The 21,295-nt window shown below is 28.9% G+C and overlaps 2 protein-coding genes across 3 annotated transcripts; one reads left to right on the top strand and one right to left on the bottom strand.

Moving 5' to 3' along the window:
• The first annotated feature begins 2,000 nt into the window (after positions 1-2,000).
• LOC114167133 (40S ribosomal protein SA) lies at positions 2,001-3,908 on the top strand. Its single transcript, XM_028052098.1, has 5 exons — positions 2,001-2,230; positions 2,326-2,588; positions 2,804-3,001; positions 3,121-3,343; positions 3,570-3,908. Exons 1-5 carry the CDS (start codon positions 2,080-2,082, stop codon positions 3,662-3,664), a joined length of 930 nt encoding a protein of 309 aa, XP_027907899.1. The 5' UTR covers positions 2,001-2,079; the 3' UTR covers positions 3,665-3,908.
• A 3,765-nt stretch (positions 3,909-7,673) lies between these two features.
• Positions 7,674-17,951, bottom strand: LOC114166052 (phosphoinositide phosphatase SAC2-like). Of its 2 annotated transcripts, none has more exons than XM_028050705.1 (16): positions 17,192-17,951; positions 14,703-14,907; positions 14,429-14,594; positions 13,529-13,754; positions 13,015-13,091; positions 12,748-12,935; positions 12,566-12,663; positions 12,320-12,453; positions 12,107-12,238; positions 11,348-11,717; positions 10,658-10,779; positions 10,396-10,509; positions 9,680-9,856; positions 9,106-9,258; positions 8,652-8,736; positions 7,674-8,176 (listed from the first exon to the last, which is right to left on the bottom strand). In XM_028050705.1, exons 1-16 carry the CDS (start codon positions 17,300-17,302, stop codon positions 8,072-8,074), a joined length of 2,463 nt encoding a protein of 820 aa, XP_027906506.1. In that variant the 5' UTR covers positions 17,303-17,951; the 3' UTR covers positions 7,674-8,071. The 2 variants fall into 2 exon arrangements, with proteins under 2 accessions (XP_027906506.1, XP_027906507.1); XM_028050706.1 differs by having other exon boundaries at positions 12,107-12,235; positions 17,192-17,950.
• Positions 17,952-21,295: the final 3,344 nt, after the last annotated feature.

The following is a 21,295-nucleotide window of genomic DNA, read 5'->3' as shown; positions in this document are numbered from 1 at the left end:
ATCACAATTACTTTAAACTATTTTGAATTTTGAATGTAACATGATTGATTTTCAACCATAATGCATAATTACGATACATGTATACGCTAATTTTAAAAATATAAGACACGTTATATATGTATATTAAAAAATATATAATTTTTTTTAAAGAACGTGAGAAATATATAATTATTTTTGTGTAAATCTAAATTAAAATCAAATATATTAAATATTTTTAACATAATATTTATAAATTACTGTCATGACAAGAACATTATTAGTTTATATATATATATATATATATATAAGTATTGATAAAATATCCTAAAGTATCATATATAGATACATGTCAGTCACAGATATATTATACAAATTAAAATATCAATAATCATAATATTGTAGATTTTCAGTTTTGTACTAACTTTCCACGTAGTTTTGTCAACTAATATACATATATATATATATATATATATATATATATATCATCTTATTTCTTGTATTTTTGTAAACAAAACATTTAAAATATACAAATTAAAGTTAGATTTACAATAACTAATAACTAATTCATGCTATTTCACATTGTTATTTATTTTTTATATTTCTATATAGGTTTAAAGTATTTCAAACTTGGTTTTCTCAAAGTATGTATTATAATTTAAGAAAATACTGATAATATATTTTTCAAAGATTTTGAATACAATAATAATTTTAAAATTGTGGTTGCCTAGTATAAGAACCCGAGATGACAGAAGAAAAATATTGCTTTATAATGTGAATATTAGTTGCTAAAAAATACCTATCGTAATTTCGGCAAAAGATTTTCTAACTTTCAAAAATAATCTAAATATTTATAAAAATATTTAATATATAAATTACATATTTATAATAAATATTTCGTACAATTACTTTCATTTATAATATGTTTCTATATTTATTTTTTATTTACATAAACAGATTTAAAATATTTAAAAAAAGTAATTAGTATAATTTGTAATTATAATTCTAAAAACACAAGATAATAAAGAATAAACGTTGGATATTATTTACTAAATTATATATACAATATTGCCTACTATGGTAGTCGATGTGATAACAAAAATTACCAATTATTTATTAAGTGCTTCTATATAACTAATTTTCTAAAAATACATTTTTTTATTTTAATAATTGTTATATTAATTAGTTAATTTGTTGGTTACGATTTTTTTTTAAGATCGTCATGTTCAGTTAACTTAGACAGTAAAATTGTGTTATTTAGTTTTTGTTTTTTATTTTTTTTATAACAAAAAATAATAAAATATTATTATTATTACTTAAATTAAATATGAATATTTTTATAATTTGTACCGTAAATACTTCTTTATTATTTTATAGCTAATTTTTAATTGAAAAATTAATTAAATTTAAAAAAAATCAAATTGAAAAAACTAAAATAAAAAAAAGTTATTAAAAGAATAAATTTGATAAAATAATTTCAAAATGGAGCGTTGTTATAATTTCATCAGTGTGTCATTGTCAATTTTAACGAAAACACAAGTGTTGTCCTGTTTACATTTTTTTAATTTTCATAAAAAATTAAGATAAGATTAATAAATAATATATAATTAATTTTTAAAATAGTTACTAAATGTAAAATTGAAAAAATTAAATATGTATACAAATTTTTTTTTTAAAATAATTATTAAAAATGAAAAAAAAATTAAAATAATAATTAAAGATAAATTGTTTATAAAATAATTAATTTTTAAAATAATAATTAATAATAAAACTGAAAAAACCATATGTGAGAAAAAGATATCTATTTGTATATTATGTTATTATTATTATTATAGATTTCATTTCAAACAAAAATTTAATTTCAAAAACAAAATTTTTATTGGGCCATCTCATTGGTTGATCTTCTGCTATTGGGCCTTTAGGATGATTGACCAATTTTTAATTGGGCCTGCTGGTTGATTTATCCATTAAAAGCCCATGGGTGAAACCTAGGGTTTTCTCTTCAGTATATTAGAAACTGAAGCAGGTTCACCCCGAAGTCTTTCGCAGCACTCACACTGAAACTAGGGTTTTGGAGCTTGTTTTCGAGGCACAAAAGCAACCATGGCCGCCGCACCCAACGCCGCCGCCCCGCCGCGCCAGCTCTCCCAAAAGGAAGCCGACATCCAGATGATGTTGGCTGCCGACGTTCACCTCGGCACGAAGAACTGTGACTTCCAAATGGAACGTTACATCTTCAAGCGCCGCAACGATGGTAACTAACATTTTTTTGCACAATACTAATTTTGAATCTGCAATAGATACAATACGAGAATATGGATTTGACATGTGGTGTGAATTTGGTATTAGGTATTTACATTATCAACCTTGGTAAGACATGGGAGAAGCTTCAGCTTGCTGCTAGGGTTATTGTTGCAATTGAGAACCCTCAGGATATTATTGTGCAATCAGCTAGGCCTTACGGTCAGAGGGCGGTTCTCAAATTTGCTCAGTACACTGGTGCTCATGCCATTGCTGGAAGACACACTCCCGGAACCTTTACCAATCAGCTCCAAACCTCTTTCAGCGAGCCTCGCCTCCTTATCCTTACGGATCCAAGAACTGATCATCAGGTTCATGTTCAACTTAAACAGTTATATGTGAAATATACATGTCTCACTTTAGCTTCATTTGATTTGGTAGTTAATCTAATTTTCCTCCTCGAATGGAATAGAATGGCCATTGTTGACTTCAATTGAATCTAGTTTTGCTTTGTGTGTTTCTTTACCTAAGTGTTGCCTGAGTGATACCTGCTTTGTGATTTTAATATGTATGGGTTTGTTTGCAGCCCATTAAGGAAGCTGCTCTTGGAAACATTCCCACCATTGCTTTTTGTGACACTGACTCGCCCATGAGGTATGTTGACATCGGAATTCCTGCCAACAACAAGGGAAAACACAGCATTGGATGTCTCTTTTGGCTTCTTGCCAGGATGGTGTTGCAAATGAGGGGTACCATTCGTCCTGGCCTCAAATGGGATGTTATGGTAAGTATTTTCTTGTTTGGGTTTCCTTATTGGCGTTGTTAAAGAGATTATTGTGTTAATTTTGAAGATAGCCAGATTAATTGAAGGATTTTGTTGTTTTAATTTTTTGTTTGATGCAGGTGGACTTGTTCTTCTATAGAGAACCAGAGGAGGCTAAACAACAAGAGGAAGAGGAAGCTCCTGCCGGTGATTATGCCATCACTGACTATAATCCTGGTGCTATTGCTGCTGATGGCCAGTGGCCCGGAACGATTGATCAATCGTGGACAGATGCAGTTCCACAACCTATTCCAGCTGTTCCTGGTGTCAACTGGGGAGCGCCACCCTCTGCAGAAGCTCCTGGTACGACATTAATTTCAATTTTCTCATTTTTCAAACACTTGACAAATCTGAGTTATTTTTCTTATTCTGTTGTATTATGTATATTGTCATCTTTAATGTTGACTGTTTATTGCTTGTTAGTTTTCGTTTTAGTTGTCTTTTCTCTTTAATTTGTAGCATGTTGCAAATTGCTTGTACATTTGTGATGTCTGGAACAATGCATTCATTTTCTGTTTAATAATTGCAGTCGCAGGAGATTGGGGCGAGGCTGTTCCACCGCCACAACAAATACCTCTTCCACCTACCGGAGTTGAATCTGTCCAACCAACTGGATGGGATTAAATTGTTGTTTTTGATGCCATGATTTTGCCCTGTCTTGCAATTTAGTTTACTCTTTCGAAGTAAAATATGGATCAGTTTTTTTTAGCAAAGGAACATGTTTTTTGGTTTGAGTGTCAGAAATCTTATTATTAACATCGTATATTCGGTAAGATTTTATTTTACTGTTGAAAACATGGTTCTTGAATGTTAGGTAATATGTTTTTTTGCAACTTCTTTATTTACTATTTATCGAGTATTTCGAATATTTCGTGGGTGTGGAACCGAGATGATGCATTTTTTCTTTAATTTTATTGAACCTTCACTGGGAATTGCCTTTTTTTCCATCGAATGCCTATGATTAATTTATCATAATTTTACAGAACCTTCTCTGGGAATTGCCATTTTTTTTATCGTATTCCTTCGATTTTAATTTATCTACGTTTTTGTTTTTCGACATATAACATAGATATGTTGAATGTGTATTGATATTGAATATAATATCCCTTAAAGCAGTATAGTATATAAACATGTCCAGATCAATTAGCATAGATTGATGTTAACTACGTCCAGGAAGATTTGCAAGCTGAAATGTTTGATGTTAAAATTGCTAATATAACCAAATTTAGTCAACCTCAATTTTTTCTAATGAGTTAATTTTTCGGTACATGTTTTAGTCTTTCAAATTTAATAATCATTAACATTTTATATTTGAATTTGGTTGGTTTACTAGATGATTAAATTTGATATAAGTATCCTTTTAGTTTACAAGTTCTTGTAAAAAAGTAAGTTTATGGTAATGTGAGGCTTAATATGATAGAACTTGTTTGTTAAATTTAAGGAGGAAAGGAAACATTAATGGAATGAATTGATGAAAGATTGAAAATGTTTCTGACTTTTTAAATTTTTGTATGGAATGGTTACGTAGGTATCTCTCAAATATATGTTAACCTTTATTTGTTATAGTATCTTAATTTTGTATATATCTCTCATATATATATTAACCTCTATTTGTCTAACTCGTTTAAAGAATCTTCAAATTTAAGATAAAGATATTTTTTATTAATGTATACTTATTATTATAGCATTTTTTAGATTTATCTTCTACTATTTGCATTTATAAGAGACATTGTAAAATTTACTATTTTTTATGCTTTTGGATTTGAGTTTAGTTAGTTTTTACAAATTGAAAAATTATATAAGTTTATTTAAAAAAAGAAGACCGAACGATATAAATGAAAAGAAAAATGTTCTAAGGGTGAAAACATACTCAAATTGAATCAAATTTATCATTTATTTTTGTACCTCATAAATTGTTTGCGACATAAAAGTGTAACAACAAATGTCCTCCTGAGTTATGATTGAAATGATAAAAGAAGAGATAAACAAAAATCATACTAAATCTCGATAAGTATTTTAAATTGAATTATAGTTTTGGAAGTATTTTATTATCTATAATTATTTTATTTAATCATTCCTACTTGGTTATAATATCTACTTCACTTTTTAATAATGATCATGCCATAATTTTTGTAGTACATCATAAATGTTGTGAAAGATTAAGAGTCAAGAGAAAACTGTTTGGATGTTACAATCCCATTAATATAGTTTAGCTACTTTCTTTCCAAAAAAAAAAATATAGACAAGCTTTGGAAATAAATATAGTTCCCTCTTAATGTTGAAAACCTAAAGGGACAAAGGTTGCAAAAATACACACTAAATTTATTCATTAAAATAAAATAATCAAAATAAAAAATGTTGCATATCATGCATTATTAGTGGATCAAAATAAAAATCGAAGATCCAAAGATCTGCTCTTTAATTTCCTTAACAAGCAAAATATTTTCATTAATTTCTTCCTACAAATATAAAGATGGTTAACAATTAAATCTATCGTTTCAAAATAATGAATTTTATAATTAATCCTATTTTAAATAAATAAATTTTACATTTATAAAGAAAATAATTAAGCAAAAATTTCATAAATTGTGTCAAATTATTGAGAGAAAAAAATCACTATACAAATAATTGAATAATTTATTTATGACCCATATGGTTGGTTAAGTTAAAAAGGAAGAGTTTGTGGCTTCGATCCCTGCTAACTATTTAGATAAATAAGATTTTGGTGGAATTTAGAAGTGAAAATGAGAGTTGATAAAATAAAAAATTTAAAATTGAATGTGAATAAATATGTTTAAAATACCCTTTTTAGATCTTCTTTCTAGAAGAACAATATTTTAACAATTTTTGACTTACTTACAAATTTTTACATTTTAACTATAACACGCAAGAAACACCTAGCTCGTTTAAATCATCTTCAAATTTAAGATATTTTTAATAAGTTTATATACTTATTAAAAAAGTTGGTTAATAAGTTTTATTATTTTTTCAAAATTATGGTGATATTTTTGTAAATTTATCATTTTCTATTTCCAGTTAAGAAACAATGTTCCTACAGTCTTAGAAGAAAAGAAAAAAAAGGTTTTATAATTTTGGATTTGAGTTAACTTTTACAAATTGAAAAATTATATAAGTTTACTTTGTTGAAGAAGGCTGAATGATCAAAAGAAAAATGTTCTAAGGGTGGAATTACCCAAATCGCATGAAATTTATGATTTATCTTAATCTCTCATAAATTGTTTGGACATAGAAGTGTAACAACAATCATCCTTTATGAGTTATGATTGAATAGATAAAACAAAATATAGAAATTCATATTAAATTTCGTTACTTAAAGTATTTTAGATCGAAGTATAGGTATCAAGATAAAGACTATTACTATACATTTGATTATTTTTTTTGTGGTTAAATTTGTTAAAGTTTGATAATAAATGTGAAAAAATTAGAAGAGAAATATTTTATGAAAGTATGAGAATAAAAGTTTACACATCGGCTTAATATAAATTTATTCAATAAAATAATTAAAATATATAATATATTTATCAATAGAATTAAAACAACCAGAAGATATATTGTATTTTTATCAAAATTATTTAATTAATGGTTTAAAGTTTTGATTGACTGTAATTTTTATTTCATTTCTTTTATTTAATCCTTTGTACTTTAATTATCTTAGATGGTTTAAAAGGTTTAAAGTTTTAATTAACTATAAATTCTTTTTTATTTAATCCTTTGTACTTTAATTAGTCGTTACTATTCATCACAATTGTCCACTACTAAATACAAAAAAATATTATTTAAGAAAATATGTAATCCGAGTACTGTATGTTTTTTTTATGTAAATAAGAATGATTAAATATAATTAACATGCGTGCCTTTTTAATCCATAAACACTAATTTTTATATTATTATTTTACAAAAAATCATTTAAAAGACAATTATGTATAACTTTAATTTTATTTTACATAAAAAATTATATGTATTTTATCATTTTATTCATAAAAAAATTGATCATATATTTATAACATAATGAACAAACATACTTTTATTTTACTAAATATAGTAATATTTTTTGCTCAAACTATGACTATAATATCAAAAGTAATATATTAAAACTAAATCATTTGAGTCTAAGAAAATATATGTATTTTTGAAGAAAAACAATTTATTGAATGTAAAGGTAAGAATAATATCTGAAAGAATAGAGACATAAAATATTTTTGTTCATGACACGTTAACTACATCAATCTCCAATATTGTTAATTTATGGCAAGTTCATAATAATTTAAAAAAAAAAAATCATGATAAGTCTGGCACAATGTTTTAATTTTTTTTTAAGTCTGATTATTTAACCAAAGTAAAAGTAAAAAGTATAATATATGGTAAAACTATAATCAATTACTACTTTTTACGTAAGATTTATGATAATTTATCAATATTTTCATTTTATTTTCTTCACTTACGAAGAGCAAACTTTTCCTTAGAAGAAAAAAAATGACTGATACTTAAAAAAGCTTAACCAGCTTAATTTTTATTTAAAGAAAACTTTATATATAGAAAAGTTATTTCCTCTCTTTCCAGCCTCTCATAACATACATCTGTTCAAAGCCAAAGGAAACAAAAGAACCTCAAATATCCCAGGGAACCAAAAATGTTGTCTGCATATGATTTATTGAACAGTTGTAATAAACTCAGAAGCAGCTATGCATTTTTTTGGTTTTTCACTTTAAATTATGTACAGGGTTGTTGATGATGATATTGCGGTATGTTTTAGGAGGAAGAAAAATGAATTACCTATTAACATCTACCATTACCTCCCAAATGGATGCTATTGAAGGAAAACTATAATGAGTAACTCAAATGTTGTTGCCCCTTTGAACAAAACTCAGCCTGTCACCTGCTGCCACTGCTATTTCTCTGCTTTTGGATCATATTCTTACCATTTTTTTTTTATTTATGTACACCAAGTCAGAATCAGAAGCCCCCAAATCCTTCGGATGGGATCATAAAAGTTAAGACCACTATTTTCTCTCAAACAAAATGCATATCTCCTTCATTTACCCAACGTTCAAACCTTTCACTGTACTTCCTATCTTCTTTGTTCACTTCTTTCAGTTCTTCTCCACTCTGCCTTCCCTGAAACACATTCAATGCAGATTTTAGCCACCACTTGGCTGCATGCAACACAACAATGTACTAAACATCATTGAAAAATGTCTTCAACACCAACATCCACATGTGTTGTCTTGGATTTTACATGACAATGTGTGATTGGATATGGTAGGAAAATGAATGTACTTTTACAGTTTGATTCTGAGAATTTTTAGTGTTGAAGATGGTAGATGATTCTCAAAACTTGTAAATATCATGCTAATGTATTTGCATTGTCAAGTTGATATTCTAAGTTCTAAACACAAGTTCAGAAGCAAATGTGATATTCAGAAGAGTTTATAGGGCATACAAGAATTACAGAAAGGCCCTATTGTTGCTTAAGGATTTGGAAGTTATCTTCCTTTGTTTCTTCTTAGAAAACTGTTAGTGAATCATATTTCGTCCTCAGAGGAAGTGATATGTTATTCTGTAATGGCTCTGTAAACTATCATACACTGACCTTAAGGCTGGATCCAGATTCACTAGCAGATGTCTCAGTGGTTACTAGTTCATTTGCGATATTCTCCGAGGAGATGCTGGTTGATCTGTAACACCAACAACATTGGCATTTGTTAACAACAAAACCTTCAAAATTGCAGACTAATCCAGAGCTCAAGAACTGGGTTTTTACTCCAAAATATTGATATTACTTAAATTTCTCCACTGTTTATATTCAAATATACCATAATCTAGAAACCTTCAGCAAAACAAGTATTGAAAAGAAAAAGATAAATCCATTGAGGTGAATCAAAGGAGTCCATGGGCGACACCTAGTGGCACAAGTGTCTCTCCACCTTTGATCAAAGATTCAAGGAAAGGATAATGCAATGGTGAAGAAAGACCATAGTTTGAAATCGATGTGCGAATTAATGATGGCAAGGGTATTTGATTACTAATCAAAGGTTTAGAACTACCTTTCAAGTAATTCCTCTTCACAAGAATTTCCAGAAGAAGAAAGCCAGTCCACATCAAGGAAATTGGAGCAGTCACATGCATCTCCATGTTCATCGTAACAAATATGACCACTCTCACAATGTTTTCCCTTGACCATTCCTCCATGTATCTGCCTGTATGATTTGAAAAAACAAAACAGTCAAAAAATTTGGATTTATTTAGTAAATCATATCAGCTCAAACTATGGAGCATAGTACACATAAAAGGACCAGGTTACTAAGGTTCCTGGGGCTGCACAACAATCTTTCATTTCCCCTCACAGTTAAAATATAATAAAAAAATCCAGACAGTAGTGAGGTTTGCGTGAAATACTTAAGGAAATATTTATAAACAAGAGCATTTACCAATTGATAGCATGGTTCCTCCTACGAGTCTAGATAGCCTATCATATAATTGAGTAGTGTGAATGCAATTCAAATAAGAAACCCAGTTCTGCCTAACTCTGAGGCTGTTATTGTCAAATTTTCAGCTGGCCTTTCAGATAAGTTACATTACATGTCTAAATTTAGCAAGTAAAGTGTCAACTTAGCATACCTGCAATGACAAATATCACTTCCACAAGTAAAGATATCCGGCGTAGACCCCGAAAGGAAACGCTTATCAGGATTTTCAGATGATTTCTGACAATCTGTATCATCATTCAAGTTCCTAATGGAAGCATCACTTTCACCAAGAATGTTACCATCTGATAGAGATCTCGTAATAGTTGACCTGCCAATATAAAGGAAAAGCCATGTCAATCTTCTAGCAAAGAAATACTTAATTAAAGAAAATATCATTTAATAAAATCCACAAGGAACAAACAACTAGTACTAATTTGCTTTCATCCTCAAAAGACAAGAGTAAATTTGATATTACGCTTTGCCTATATAATATTTCTATTACATTGATCTTAAGTCAAAGCAAACACCATCTGAACTTCATGAACAAGACCTTATAAAAAAGTATTGAGCAATTTTAGTAGCAACTCGGTTTTCCAAGCAGAAAACTGAGGAAAAGAAGCAATTACTTACATATAAGAAAAAGGCTTTCAGTACCCAGTATCAATACTACTCAAACTACTCACTGATTTGAAAAGGTATTCTCTCACTCAAATCATCAATATCTATCTATATGCTTGACCAATAACTGAAGTTTGACAAAATATCAGAAGTTCATATTTGCGAATTAAATTCTTGAAAATTTAAAAATCAACGCTTCATTAAATGAAAAGGACAAAAACTAGTGCAACTCAATAATCCATTAGTTACCTAACGCTGCCATCTGTTAAATAAAGGCCATGTCTCTTGACAGCATAATACTGATCCGAATCAAGCTCCCACAGTGCTGGTTTTCCCTGTTGCGGCTGAAAATGCCCCAAGAATCTGACCCAAACAATATCGAAAACAACAAAAGCTATATCATTCTAATACAATCCACTTATAAAAACTGTTTGTGTTTACTTTAAATCATATTACATATGGAAACAATTATTCACAAAAACAATTAAACAAATGGGCTTATTTAACTTACAAGTTAATTGCTTTTTGTTTATCACCATCTAAATATGTGTTGTTGTAATAACGCTGTAGGGTTCGAATAAATTCCTGGGACTGTGTTGCTGCCTTCCATTGACCTCTTCTTTCAGAAAATATCTAAATAGCACACCATTGACAAAATAAAGGAGTGAGCGGTAATCACTAATCAGAAAAAATTTCCATGCAAGGAAAAGATAACAAGAGGCAAATTTAGATCTCCCCTTCAAAACTTTGGGAAAATTGTGAATGCCTCTATAGTAAATTAATAATTAATGTTAAATATCAATGGGTATTTGAGCTATTTCAGAAAAATAAATCTTTAGGTCCTTTAAACAACTTTAAATCAGAATCTAGATTAGGGTTTTGCCAAGTTTATAAAATACTCCTGATCTCAGTTGAGTTTTAAAAAAATAGGGAGCCTATTTAACCAAGAATTGTGTAATAGTAATAACTGCGTTCATACAATTAACTAAACCAACAACAAATAAAACACTATTCCAGAAAGTTGTGAACCAAATACATGTCTGGCAAAAGAGGCATATTTTCACTGGAGACAACCTAATAAAAGCAACAAGCTTTCAGCATTAGATTAACTTGCGTATAGATTCCATGTTATGCTTAAGACGCAGTCATGCAGAATTTCTGATCTGGTATTAAGTCCAAACTCCTAAACTAGAGAGACTACCTTGTTGTGTGCTGCAGAACCTCCATATTGAAAGGCTAATGTGTCGCCCATGGACTCATAGACTTCCATTAATTCCTCGGCCAAAGGGTTATCAAGATCAATATTTGGGGATTCAGTAAATCCTAAAACTTGAAGCTGACGTCCAAGTGCAGCCAGTCCATAAGCATATTGAGCAACATTGGTACGATCTAAACAGTCTATGCAGTTAGTCCTTAACACCCCGGATTGAAGCATCAGGGGTTTGTCATTGTAATCTTTGTTCTCATCATCCCTATAATAACAATTGCTAACTTCTGTTTCGGTATCAACATCATTCTTATTTATGCTGGCTTCTTCTGTGATACTGTGATCAATGATGACATTGTTATTCCTGCATATGTTACAAAAAGAAATCATCAATAAATGATATTAATAAAAACAACCATTCATGAATTTTTACCTAATAACTTATGTTGGAAGACTTGGTCCACAACAAAGTTTCAAATCTTTCAGGACCAAAAGGTTTCAGCACATGGTAGGATCAACATGTGCATTGTCTGTGCTTCAAGCCCCGAAACCTCATTCACAAAGGGCATTTTATTTAAGATATTAATTAAATAAATACAAAAATCTTCACCTAATAGCACAAGCTTTTTGAGGGAGTTATTACATGAAAAATAAAATTACTAACAATAACATCGAGACAAAAACAATTGCAGAGTAATCAAATGATATGTCAACTTGCCTACTCGGTACAAAAGTAAACTGTACCAAACTTACTCAGAGTAGGAATATTGGGATAATCCATCTAGCCTTATATTTGGTGTCACTGGAGAGTAGAAGATGCCAGTCAGCTTCAGCGCGTATGCAGCCACTTTTGCCAGCTGTCCCAACACATTAGTAGCTTTGCTGCTAAAGGTGATTGATTTAATAAAATAACACCCCATGAATAAACCTGAACTAGATGGACAGAAAAAAGGAAGAGTAAGTTACCATCTTGAATGCCGATGCAGATCCCAATGAAGGAACCTCAAGCGATCTTCCCCTCTCAAACTTTTATTAATATACCTAACAGCATTTGCAAACTCGGCTCGCAGAATAGTTTCTCGAGGCCTCTTCTCACGTGTCTTAAACAGAGAAGACAAAAGAATATATAAGGTAGAAAATCTTTTGGTTTAGAGAAATGAAAAAGAAAACAAACTTGCTTAACGGTTCAGTTACATATATGGAAATGCCTACCTTTATTAAGTTCAGAATAATAATTGGCTTTCCATATCTTTTGACAAGGTTATCAAAATGAAGTCTAGTTGCCTCAAAAGTAGAGTCCTTTCTTGATACTAAAGAAAAGTAAAGAAAATGAGCAATCAGCATAAATTTCAAATCAAAATGAGTAACAGAGGAAAGTTGCTTCCATATCATACATATAATGTCTGGTTTTATATTCAATCTAGAGGCTTCCTGAGACCAGAAGAGAGGGATTGAACCCCTGTTCTGCACCACAGAACTGATTTGCATAGGGTGTCCATCACGAGCTTCTGTAAAGACTATCTGCTCTGTCTCAACATCATTAGCTACTCTACCCTTTTCATTAACTCCTCGTTTCAAATATCTGCACAAGTGCATTGATAAGAAATAGAATGCAATTTTAATCTTAACAAACATGAGAAAAGCCTAAAAAATATATAAACCTGGTCCCAGCATAATGCCTTGAGCGCCTAGCAATGATAGTCAAGTTGAACTCACTGTCAGATATGGAAAGTTTGACCTACATACCATAACACTTGTCAACAAGATAACTTTCTGGGAATACGCAATACTAGTATTTTTTCTGGCACTACTAAGATGAATCTAGAAGCCAATAAAAGAGTAACCATTAAAAGTTAGCCAGCAATAAGATGTTAGAAAAACTTCCTAAGGTAAATTTAATCAAACCTGGACTTGAGGAATGAATTTCCCAACGTACTACAACTAAAAAACTAATGATTTATGGTTTAATAAATGCAGCATGAACTCTATTAAAGGAAATGCAAACAAATAAGATTAGTTTCACTCCACCGAAAAATAGGTGTTAGATACTCAAATCAGATATCAGGCTGAGAAACAGGTAAAGACATTCACGACTCACTAGCAATACTATTAACTACAGTGGTTATCTTCAAAAAATATCTGTTAGTTAGTCAATAAAAAAAATTTCAAATATACCTGTTTAAAAAAGCCATGTACTAAGGCTACAGTCCATGAAGTATTCTGGAGATTATTCCTGATTCCACGAGTCAAGAACTCATTCCAAACAAAAAGGGTTTCATATACGGATTGCCCTGTAGTATTATGATCAGATAAGTTGCGTTGAAGACTAAACATAACATTGTAGGAGTAGCTGAAAAAGAAGTCCTTCGCAAGATCCACACTGCATAGAAGCTTCTTGTATCTAAATCACCACAGAAGAAAGAGCAAAGCCCATTAATAAGATGGTTTTTACATAAATAAATAAAAGTGAAAGAAATTGACTATAATCAACTTATGAAACCAATAACTCTAACCAAACGTATCAAAAAATTTAAAATAAAGTGATCTCCCAGTTGAACTTGAAACCCTGGCAATACCTTCTCTCAATCAAAAAAGTTACATTTACATCATAACAGCAATGAAGATTGCGCCTGTACATTTGCACGAAATGAACTGACAATAAAGGTAGAACAATAAAACAACTACAAAGGAGGTATACACTAAACAATATACATATTACATGACTCCAAAATCTTGAAGAAGCATTAGTGATTCTATTTCACAACTAAGAGACGATTAAAGTGTACCACAGAAAGATGAGAAGGTTGCTCTGAAGAAGCCCACATTGTGGATACAGACTGAAGAGAGGCAATCAACATATACAGTACACATAAACACTCCAAAATGTATAATTTCAACACAACTATGCTCTAACAGAATGTTTTAACAGCACAGTGAAATGAACTCAAAATAAAAAATTGTAATTCATAACATCTAAGTACAATGGACAAAGTATACTTCTCAACGCTACTCTCTACATTTCTCTTTAAAATTGCCATAGACACATTACAATTACATGCAAAATTGACTAAAGACCTGTTCTCATCCTTAGAATAAGCCATTTTGGATCGCACGGTAGAATGTGGAATTGGAACCATTTCGCTTTTTGTGATAGCATATATATTGTGACCACAGATTGTGCCGATCTTCCTTCGCTTCGTTATAAGCAGCATGTAATATGGCTCGAGAAATTTGATAAATCCTAATCAAATGAAAAAAAAAAACCCTATATTTATTCTGATGAAAAATGTGGGGAACAAGACTAGGATAACAATAACAATTGAGATCTTATACAGAAATAGAAAAATACCAATGATTCCATAGCAAGTTGTTACAAATTTAAGCCCTCCTGTAGACTTGTTTCCTTCATGTACCCGCCTCAGAAGGTCACAGCACTCAATTTCTGAGTATATTGTTGAATCTTCAACGATGTTCAATTCAGATGGCTCCAATCTGTCAATCTTTAAGACCCTCCAAAATGTTCTGTGTTTGTCTCTTCCGATCATGTAAAATTTCTGAGCGTAGAAAAATTGTAAGCCACAATAATAGTGCTTTATAGTAATTCATAGACAAAATATTAATAAAGGAAGAGAACACCTCCACAAGCATTCTGTGTAACACTAATAAAGAAAAAAACTAAATTTAATGGCAAACTTATTTCTAAAACTATTGAAAGTAGTTTTATTTTCTAACATAACAAAAAACAGCATAATAGTCATTTAATCCATACAAGTGTCAAGAGATGGTGTCACTATGAACCTAAATGTCAAATGAGAAATGGTTTTACTAAGTCCAGATTAAGAGGGCAGGTTTTAAGCACTATCCAGTTTCCAGACATTGTGACAATGCCACATTGAGCTTGCTAGGTTTAAACAATTGCATACATATTACATGTTGCGCATGGAATGTATATGAAATGAACAATTCATTGCTTGAACCAGACACGATGCTTTCTGTAAATCCTAACAACTTCAACAGGTGTCATTCTCTCATAGTTACAACATAATAAATCCAAAGTAGAAAACGAAAACAACATTCTATCCAGAGCAGAGAACAACAATCAACGTCATTATATTACCATTTCAAACAAAAAGGAAGGTGATAGTATGAGAGAATGATCCTACCCTAAACATTGACCAAGAGACAGGAAACACAATGATGTAAAAGCATGTGACAAATGATGATGACATGAGTGAGAAGATCATGTAATTACGTCAACCAAAATTCAGACTCTAACTCTATCAACTTTTCTCATTTACGTCTCTTTTCCCACTAAAATACTTTAATTATATTGTTTTGATTCTACATTTTTTACTTTTGCTCCTTTTTAATCGAAGCTTCTGAACAAGGCTACTCGATTTTTTCCAGATTGAGGGGAATAAGACAAGAACATACCAGCAGTGGCTTTAGACAGAAAAATAAAAAATATGTGAGTGGAGGCAAATGAAGGTGACAGATCTATAAGAAACAAGAAGTGAAATTTAAGGAATAAATATCACATTTTTTTTCCTTTTTAGGTCTCCTTTCCTGAATAAGAATGTAACACTTTAATCAAATGATTTTAGTTAACTTTTTTTCCTTTGCCCCATTTCCATCAAAATTTCTGGATATATTTAGAAGGCTACTTAATTTTGCATTACAGAGGAGACCAGGACAAAATGGACAAGCAATGGCTTGAGATGGAAAACATAAACGATGTGAAAGTAAGAGATAAATGGACACATTTATGAGAAGATTAACATGGATAACTTTACCACTTTTTTTCCTTCAAGGTCAGTCTCATTTTCCTGAATAAGAATGTAGCAGTTTAGTTCAATAATTAAGGTTCCTTTTCTTACCTTTATAACCCTTTTCATCAAAGTTTCTGCATATATTTCACATCAATTTTTTTTTTTGGGATAGAGGGTAGTAAGAGAAGAACAGGAATGAAGTGGCTACCTTTTGATAAAAACTTCGGCAATTTAGAATTACAAAATAAAAAACTGAAACCAAACTATATTCCAGATCCGACCAGATGCATAAAATTGATGAAAGAAAATAAAAAAAAAAATAACCCTAGTTTCCCAATGAATGCTTGTTAAACACTCAATCAGTAGATATCACACGATTTTGCAGTAAGATCCAATGAAATTAGTGTGCTTAGGTGTTTAATAATCCATTACACACAAGTAAACCAAAAATATTTGGGGGAATAAACAAAAGGCAGTGTAAACATGGTCAGACAATAAATCCAATCAGAAAACAGTGGGGTTATAGAAGTCCACGAACAGTTGTTCTGCAAATCATTAAATACTTACATTTATTTACCCTCACAAGCATCATGACGAAAACAAATGAAAGTTACAAATACCTGCTTTGAATGATTAAAGTCAGGGACGACTCATCAATGCATTATGGTGAATCAAACGAAATCCACAAGAATCTAGACAAGACAACACTTCATAAAACCAATCTCACAGGGACATGTATCCAAATCCCAAATGGAAATCTCCTCATATAGAAAACCAAACTTTCCACATGACTTTGGTTCCTTTTCCCAATGCAAAAACATTATACTTCATCACTGAATTTGTGCACATAAACATGAATTCGACAAGGGAAAGAAAGAAAGAAATTCAAAATCAAACCCAAACAAAACAACATCTTAAATCATAAATCAATAAAAGAAAAAATAAACATGCTGAAGGGGAAAGAAATTCATATCTAGATCATGGTCAAAAAATAATGTATCTGTAATGCACAAATCATCGATGACAACAAATCATTGATGAGAGAAGAAGAAATATTAGAAATATTTACCGAGCGAGTCTCATAGAGCCTGAACTTCTGCATATAACAAGACTTAAGGTCGGCTCCATCTGCAACAGCGTCGTTGGTCTGCACCTTCTCCTTTGTTGAATTTGAATCCATCTTCACAATTCAGATCCCGAGCCTCAAAAAGCTCGGGTTTCCAATGAGATCACCAGCAGAAAATTCGAAAAAAATCACCAACAAAGAGCTTCTGTTTGATCAAACAGAAGCTCTTCGCTCTTCCACACACACACAAAAAGCACAACAAAACCCCCCAAAAAGGTCACAAACTTTACATCAAACACAAGTTCCCTGATACACACACCCCACAAGAACTACAATACAAATCTCAAAACTTTACATCAAATGGCAGATATAAAATTCCCTTAACAAAGACAATGGCACCAAAATTCAAAAGGGACAAAAAAAATTAAAATTAAAAATAGAGGTTCAATTGAATTAAATGAGAAACCAAGGGGAAAGGAGGAAAAAAGCAGCTTTTTTTATAAATCTAAGAGATTGGATGGTTTTGGGGAATGGAGAAGAAGCAGGAGCAGCTTTTGGGTCTCAGATGAAAAGGAAGTGAAAATGAGATTGTCAGGGAAGGAAGCAGAGAGGAGAAGAAAGCCACTGCATCCACACAAAAAAAATAAAAAGAAAAAGAAAAACAAAATGAATGAATGAATGAAAATCATAATGAGAAATGCAAAGCAGTAAAACAATTTTAAAAGACACAAAATTGGTGTTTTCTCTGGTTTGCGTGTGCGCATTTTCTCTCTCTACCTGTGTTCCAAAAATTTTGTCAGCTTCTATGTATGTGAATTGTGTGATGTCTTTCTCAATTTTTATTTATTTTTTTCTTTGAACCTTCTCTTCCCATTTCTTATACCAAAATAAATTTTGAATCATATTAATTAAGATTAATTAGCTGGGTAACAGAACATATCTTCTAATAAAATACCATGTTATTTAATATAAATGATTTTTTTTTCAAGTGACATTAATTATAAAGTATTATTTTTATTGATAGTGAGAAGAGGTTTATTTAACTGAAATAATTACTGTATTTGAATAATTATTTTCAAAGTTTGTTAAAAACTTCAGTTAAAGAAAAAAGTTTAAACTAATTTATATAATATTAAAACAAACTTTCAGATAAATTAAAATATTTTATGTTTATTCTATTAAGAAAACTTACTATTTATTCGTTTCTACAATATTCAAACATAATATTCAAACTAAAACCCGTTAAACAAGCATATTAAAATTTAAAGACTTAATTATACATACTGCTATTTTTATCACTTAATATTCTTCTTTTATTATCAGTTTTTAAATTTTTAATGTTTAATTAGTCTGTTAAATTTGTAATAAGATTACAAAGTATTCCAAACAAATTTTTAAAAACAAATCATAACTATTGATTTGAAAAACCAATATTACTATTATTATATTGTTGTAAATGACTATATATCATATAGTTAAACACAAAAATAAATGTCAAAAACATTATTTCACTTATATTAAATCAAAGTTATTTAATAAAAAGTAAAATAAAATGTGAAAAATTATGTGGGTACATTTTTTTCCAAACTTTATGAATGGTTCAACACGTGACCTATAAATAACATATATTTATTTCATAATTGGTCCCGTTTTTGTTACTTAGTGATTTGGTTAAACTTATAGTATGAAAAACATTTAGTTTATTACTTCAAGAAAAAAAAATATCTCAAATTAAACATATCCATAATATCCCAGAAAATTCATCCAAATTGTAAAATAAAATTTTCATATTAGTAAAATATCAGCTATTATTCAGTAATATTTTCAAATGTTACCTGACCAATTTTAAAAGATTATAATCAATAACTATTTTTTTAAATATATCTGACAAATTTATGAAGTAACACTTATTAAATTATAACATTTCATTGGTGAGTATATAAAATTAGTATGTTGAATCTTTCACAATTTCTCTAATGATAGCATCTTTAAATAAATAAATAAAATAGAAGAGGGGCATGAGTATTATTTAAATCATCCACTATGATTATGATTGTAAATAAACAATGCATTTACTTCAACGATTGATATAATAAGAATACTAATTTTTAAAGAAAAATATTGAGTTGATTCCACGCAGAGAAAGAATATACTAATAGATGGCTTCAAATACCAATAATTTATGGTTTATAATATTTTTGCACATTCTTCTTTTCTTCTCCACCACGTCTTCTTTCACTTTCTTAATATAAGATCTATCTTTTCAACATTCTTATAAGAAAATCTCTCATAAGTCTATTAAATTAAATATTTGAAATAATCATGGTGATAAGAATTGTTAAATTTTTTTTATTATATAATGTGACATTTAAAACATGATAAAAATCATGTTAATTTAATATGTTATCTGAATTTCCTAAAAAAATAATTATTTTTAAATTAAAGATATGAGTTTTATTTAAGAATATAAATTTTAAATATTTTACCTAATGTTTAATAGAAAGAGTATTAGAAGATTAATGATTATTCTATAATAAAATCTTAATTATATAAAATATATACTACGTTTTTTTTATCAATTTAATTCTGTATTTTACTATATTTTTTAGTATGAGATGTGCCAGTATGTTTCTTTTCATATTAGCTACTTCCACGTTACTTTTCTTAATTTTTAATAACTTATTTTATTTTTAATTTTAGTTTTTCTTTTAATGCATGTTGAAATTTTTCAGCATCTTTGGTGTCACTTGGTCCAATATTAATGTTCACTTTTAATTTTCTTCTCAGTTAACTATTTTTATTTTTTTTATTATACGGTACAAAATACTTTGTGTTCGTACATTCAACAGTATATGAAGAGATAAAATAAAATGAAAAAGTCATGAATAAACTTTTATTAGATAATTGTGAAAAAATGATAATATTAAAAATTATATATAAAATTTAGAAATTAATTAATTATTTCAATTATAAAATTTAGAAATTATATATTAATTAATTAATATTAGTTTTTTATAATTATATATAATGAGGAATATACTTTTTATTTTATTTTTTCAATTTTATTCTATTAATTACTAATTTTTTAATTTAAATAATTATTCATAATATTAATTATAATATTTTTATTTAATAAAAAAATTATTTAATTTATAACTATATTTTTTGTTTTAATTATTGTTTTAAAATTTTAAATAATTTATAGATTTTTTAAAAAATATTACAATCATGTATTTATGCTGGTAATAACAGTAATGATGATTATAATAATTAGGATACGGTTTTTATTGCTCTAACGTTCTATACATTAATTTTGTGTAATAAATACTGTCAAAATTTTATTTTTTATTTATTTCAAATCATTTTTTATTTGTGCACGTTTTGCTTGTGGAAGGGCCACATATAAATTGCTGCCAAATTCAAATAACCCATGGGAGGCTATTAATATTAATTGTAATTGTGAAATTATTTTGAATTGCTTAATAATGAAATTTTTAGGTAATTGTTAAATTATTTTGAATTGGTTTCTGTTGTCATTGTCAACATTTATTTCAAACTTTTAGTTTTAAGTTTGTTTAGTTAAAAAGTTTTATTCAAACTACTGAATTCATTAACTATTTTCTTAATAATTGAATTTTTTTAATGCAAAATATATTAAAATAGTATTTTGTTACATATGATATTATATATATAATTAAAAAATTATATGATTTTTTAAAAGTATACCTCCTTTACATATATTTATGTAATAATAACTAGTTTTTAAAATATAGTTTAATTATAATATTTGAAAATAACTATTTTTTATTAAAAAATATTGAACTATTGTTTTCACTGGTGAATATGAAATGATTTGTTTTGATTGTCGCTGCTTTTCTAAGAAGGTTTGACTTGGAAAAGGTTCGAAAGATCAGAGTTACGAAAGAACAGCGTTAAGATAAATATTCTATTATTTCACGCAATAATTCTGATTGGTCACTAGTTTATTAGCCTGTTAAACTTTCGTAATAAATAGATTTATCATGAACTTCACTTCGTCTATAGTTCAACAATTAATTATACTAATTAAAACTCCTATATTTTATAATGAACAAAGTTTGTTAAATG

This window comes from Vigna unguiculata, chromosome 10 (genome assembly GCF_004118075.2).
Source record: "Vigna unguiculata cultivar IT97K-499-35 chromosome 10, ASM411807v1, whole genome shotgun sequence".
NCBI lineage: Eukaryota > Viridiplantae > Streptophyta > Magnoliopsida > Fabales > Fabaceae > Vigna > Vigna unguiculata.
Note: the sequence above shows the minus strand (reverse complement) of the source record. Positions and strands in the feature narration are given on the sequence as shown.

Bases quoted from the DNA above. Each gene is read 5' to 3' on its own strand.
- LOC114167133 (XM_028052098.1), top strand. From the start codon at position 2,080: ATGGCCGCCGCACCCAACGCCGCCGCCCCGCCGCGCCAGCTCTCCCAA. The intron at 2,231-2,325 runs GTAACTAACATT...ATTTGGTATTAG, and splicing joins CTTCAAGCGCCGCAACGATG to GTATTTACATTATCAACCTT. The intron at 3,002-3,120 runs GTAAGTATTTTC...TGTTTGATGCAG, and splicing joins GCCTCAAATGGGATGTTATG to GTGGACTTGTTCTTCTATAG.
- LOC114166052 (XM_028050705.1), bottom strand. From the start codon at position 17,302: ATGGATTCAAATTCAACAAAGGAGAAGGTGCAGACCAACGACGCTGTT. The intron at 14,595-14,702 runs GTATTTTTCTAT...TCATTTGATTAG, and splicing joins AACTTGCTATGGAATCATTG to GATTTATCAAATTTCTCGAG. The intron at 12,664-12,747 runs GTATGATATGGA...ACTTTTCTTTAG, and splicing joins TATAAAACCAGACATTATAT to TATCAAGAAAGGACTCTACT.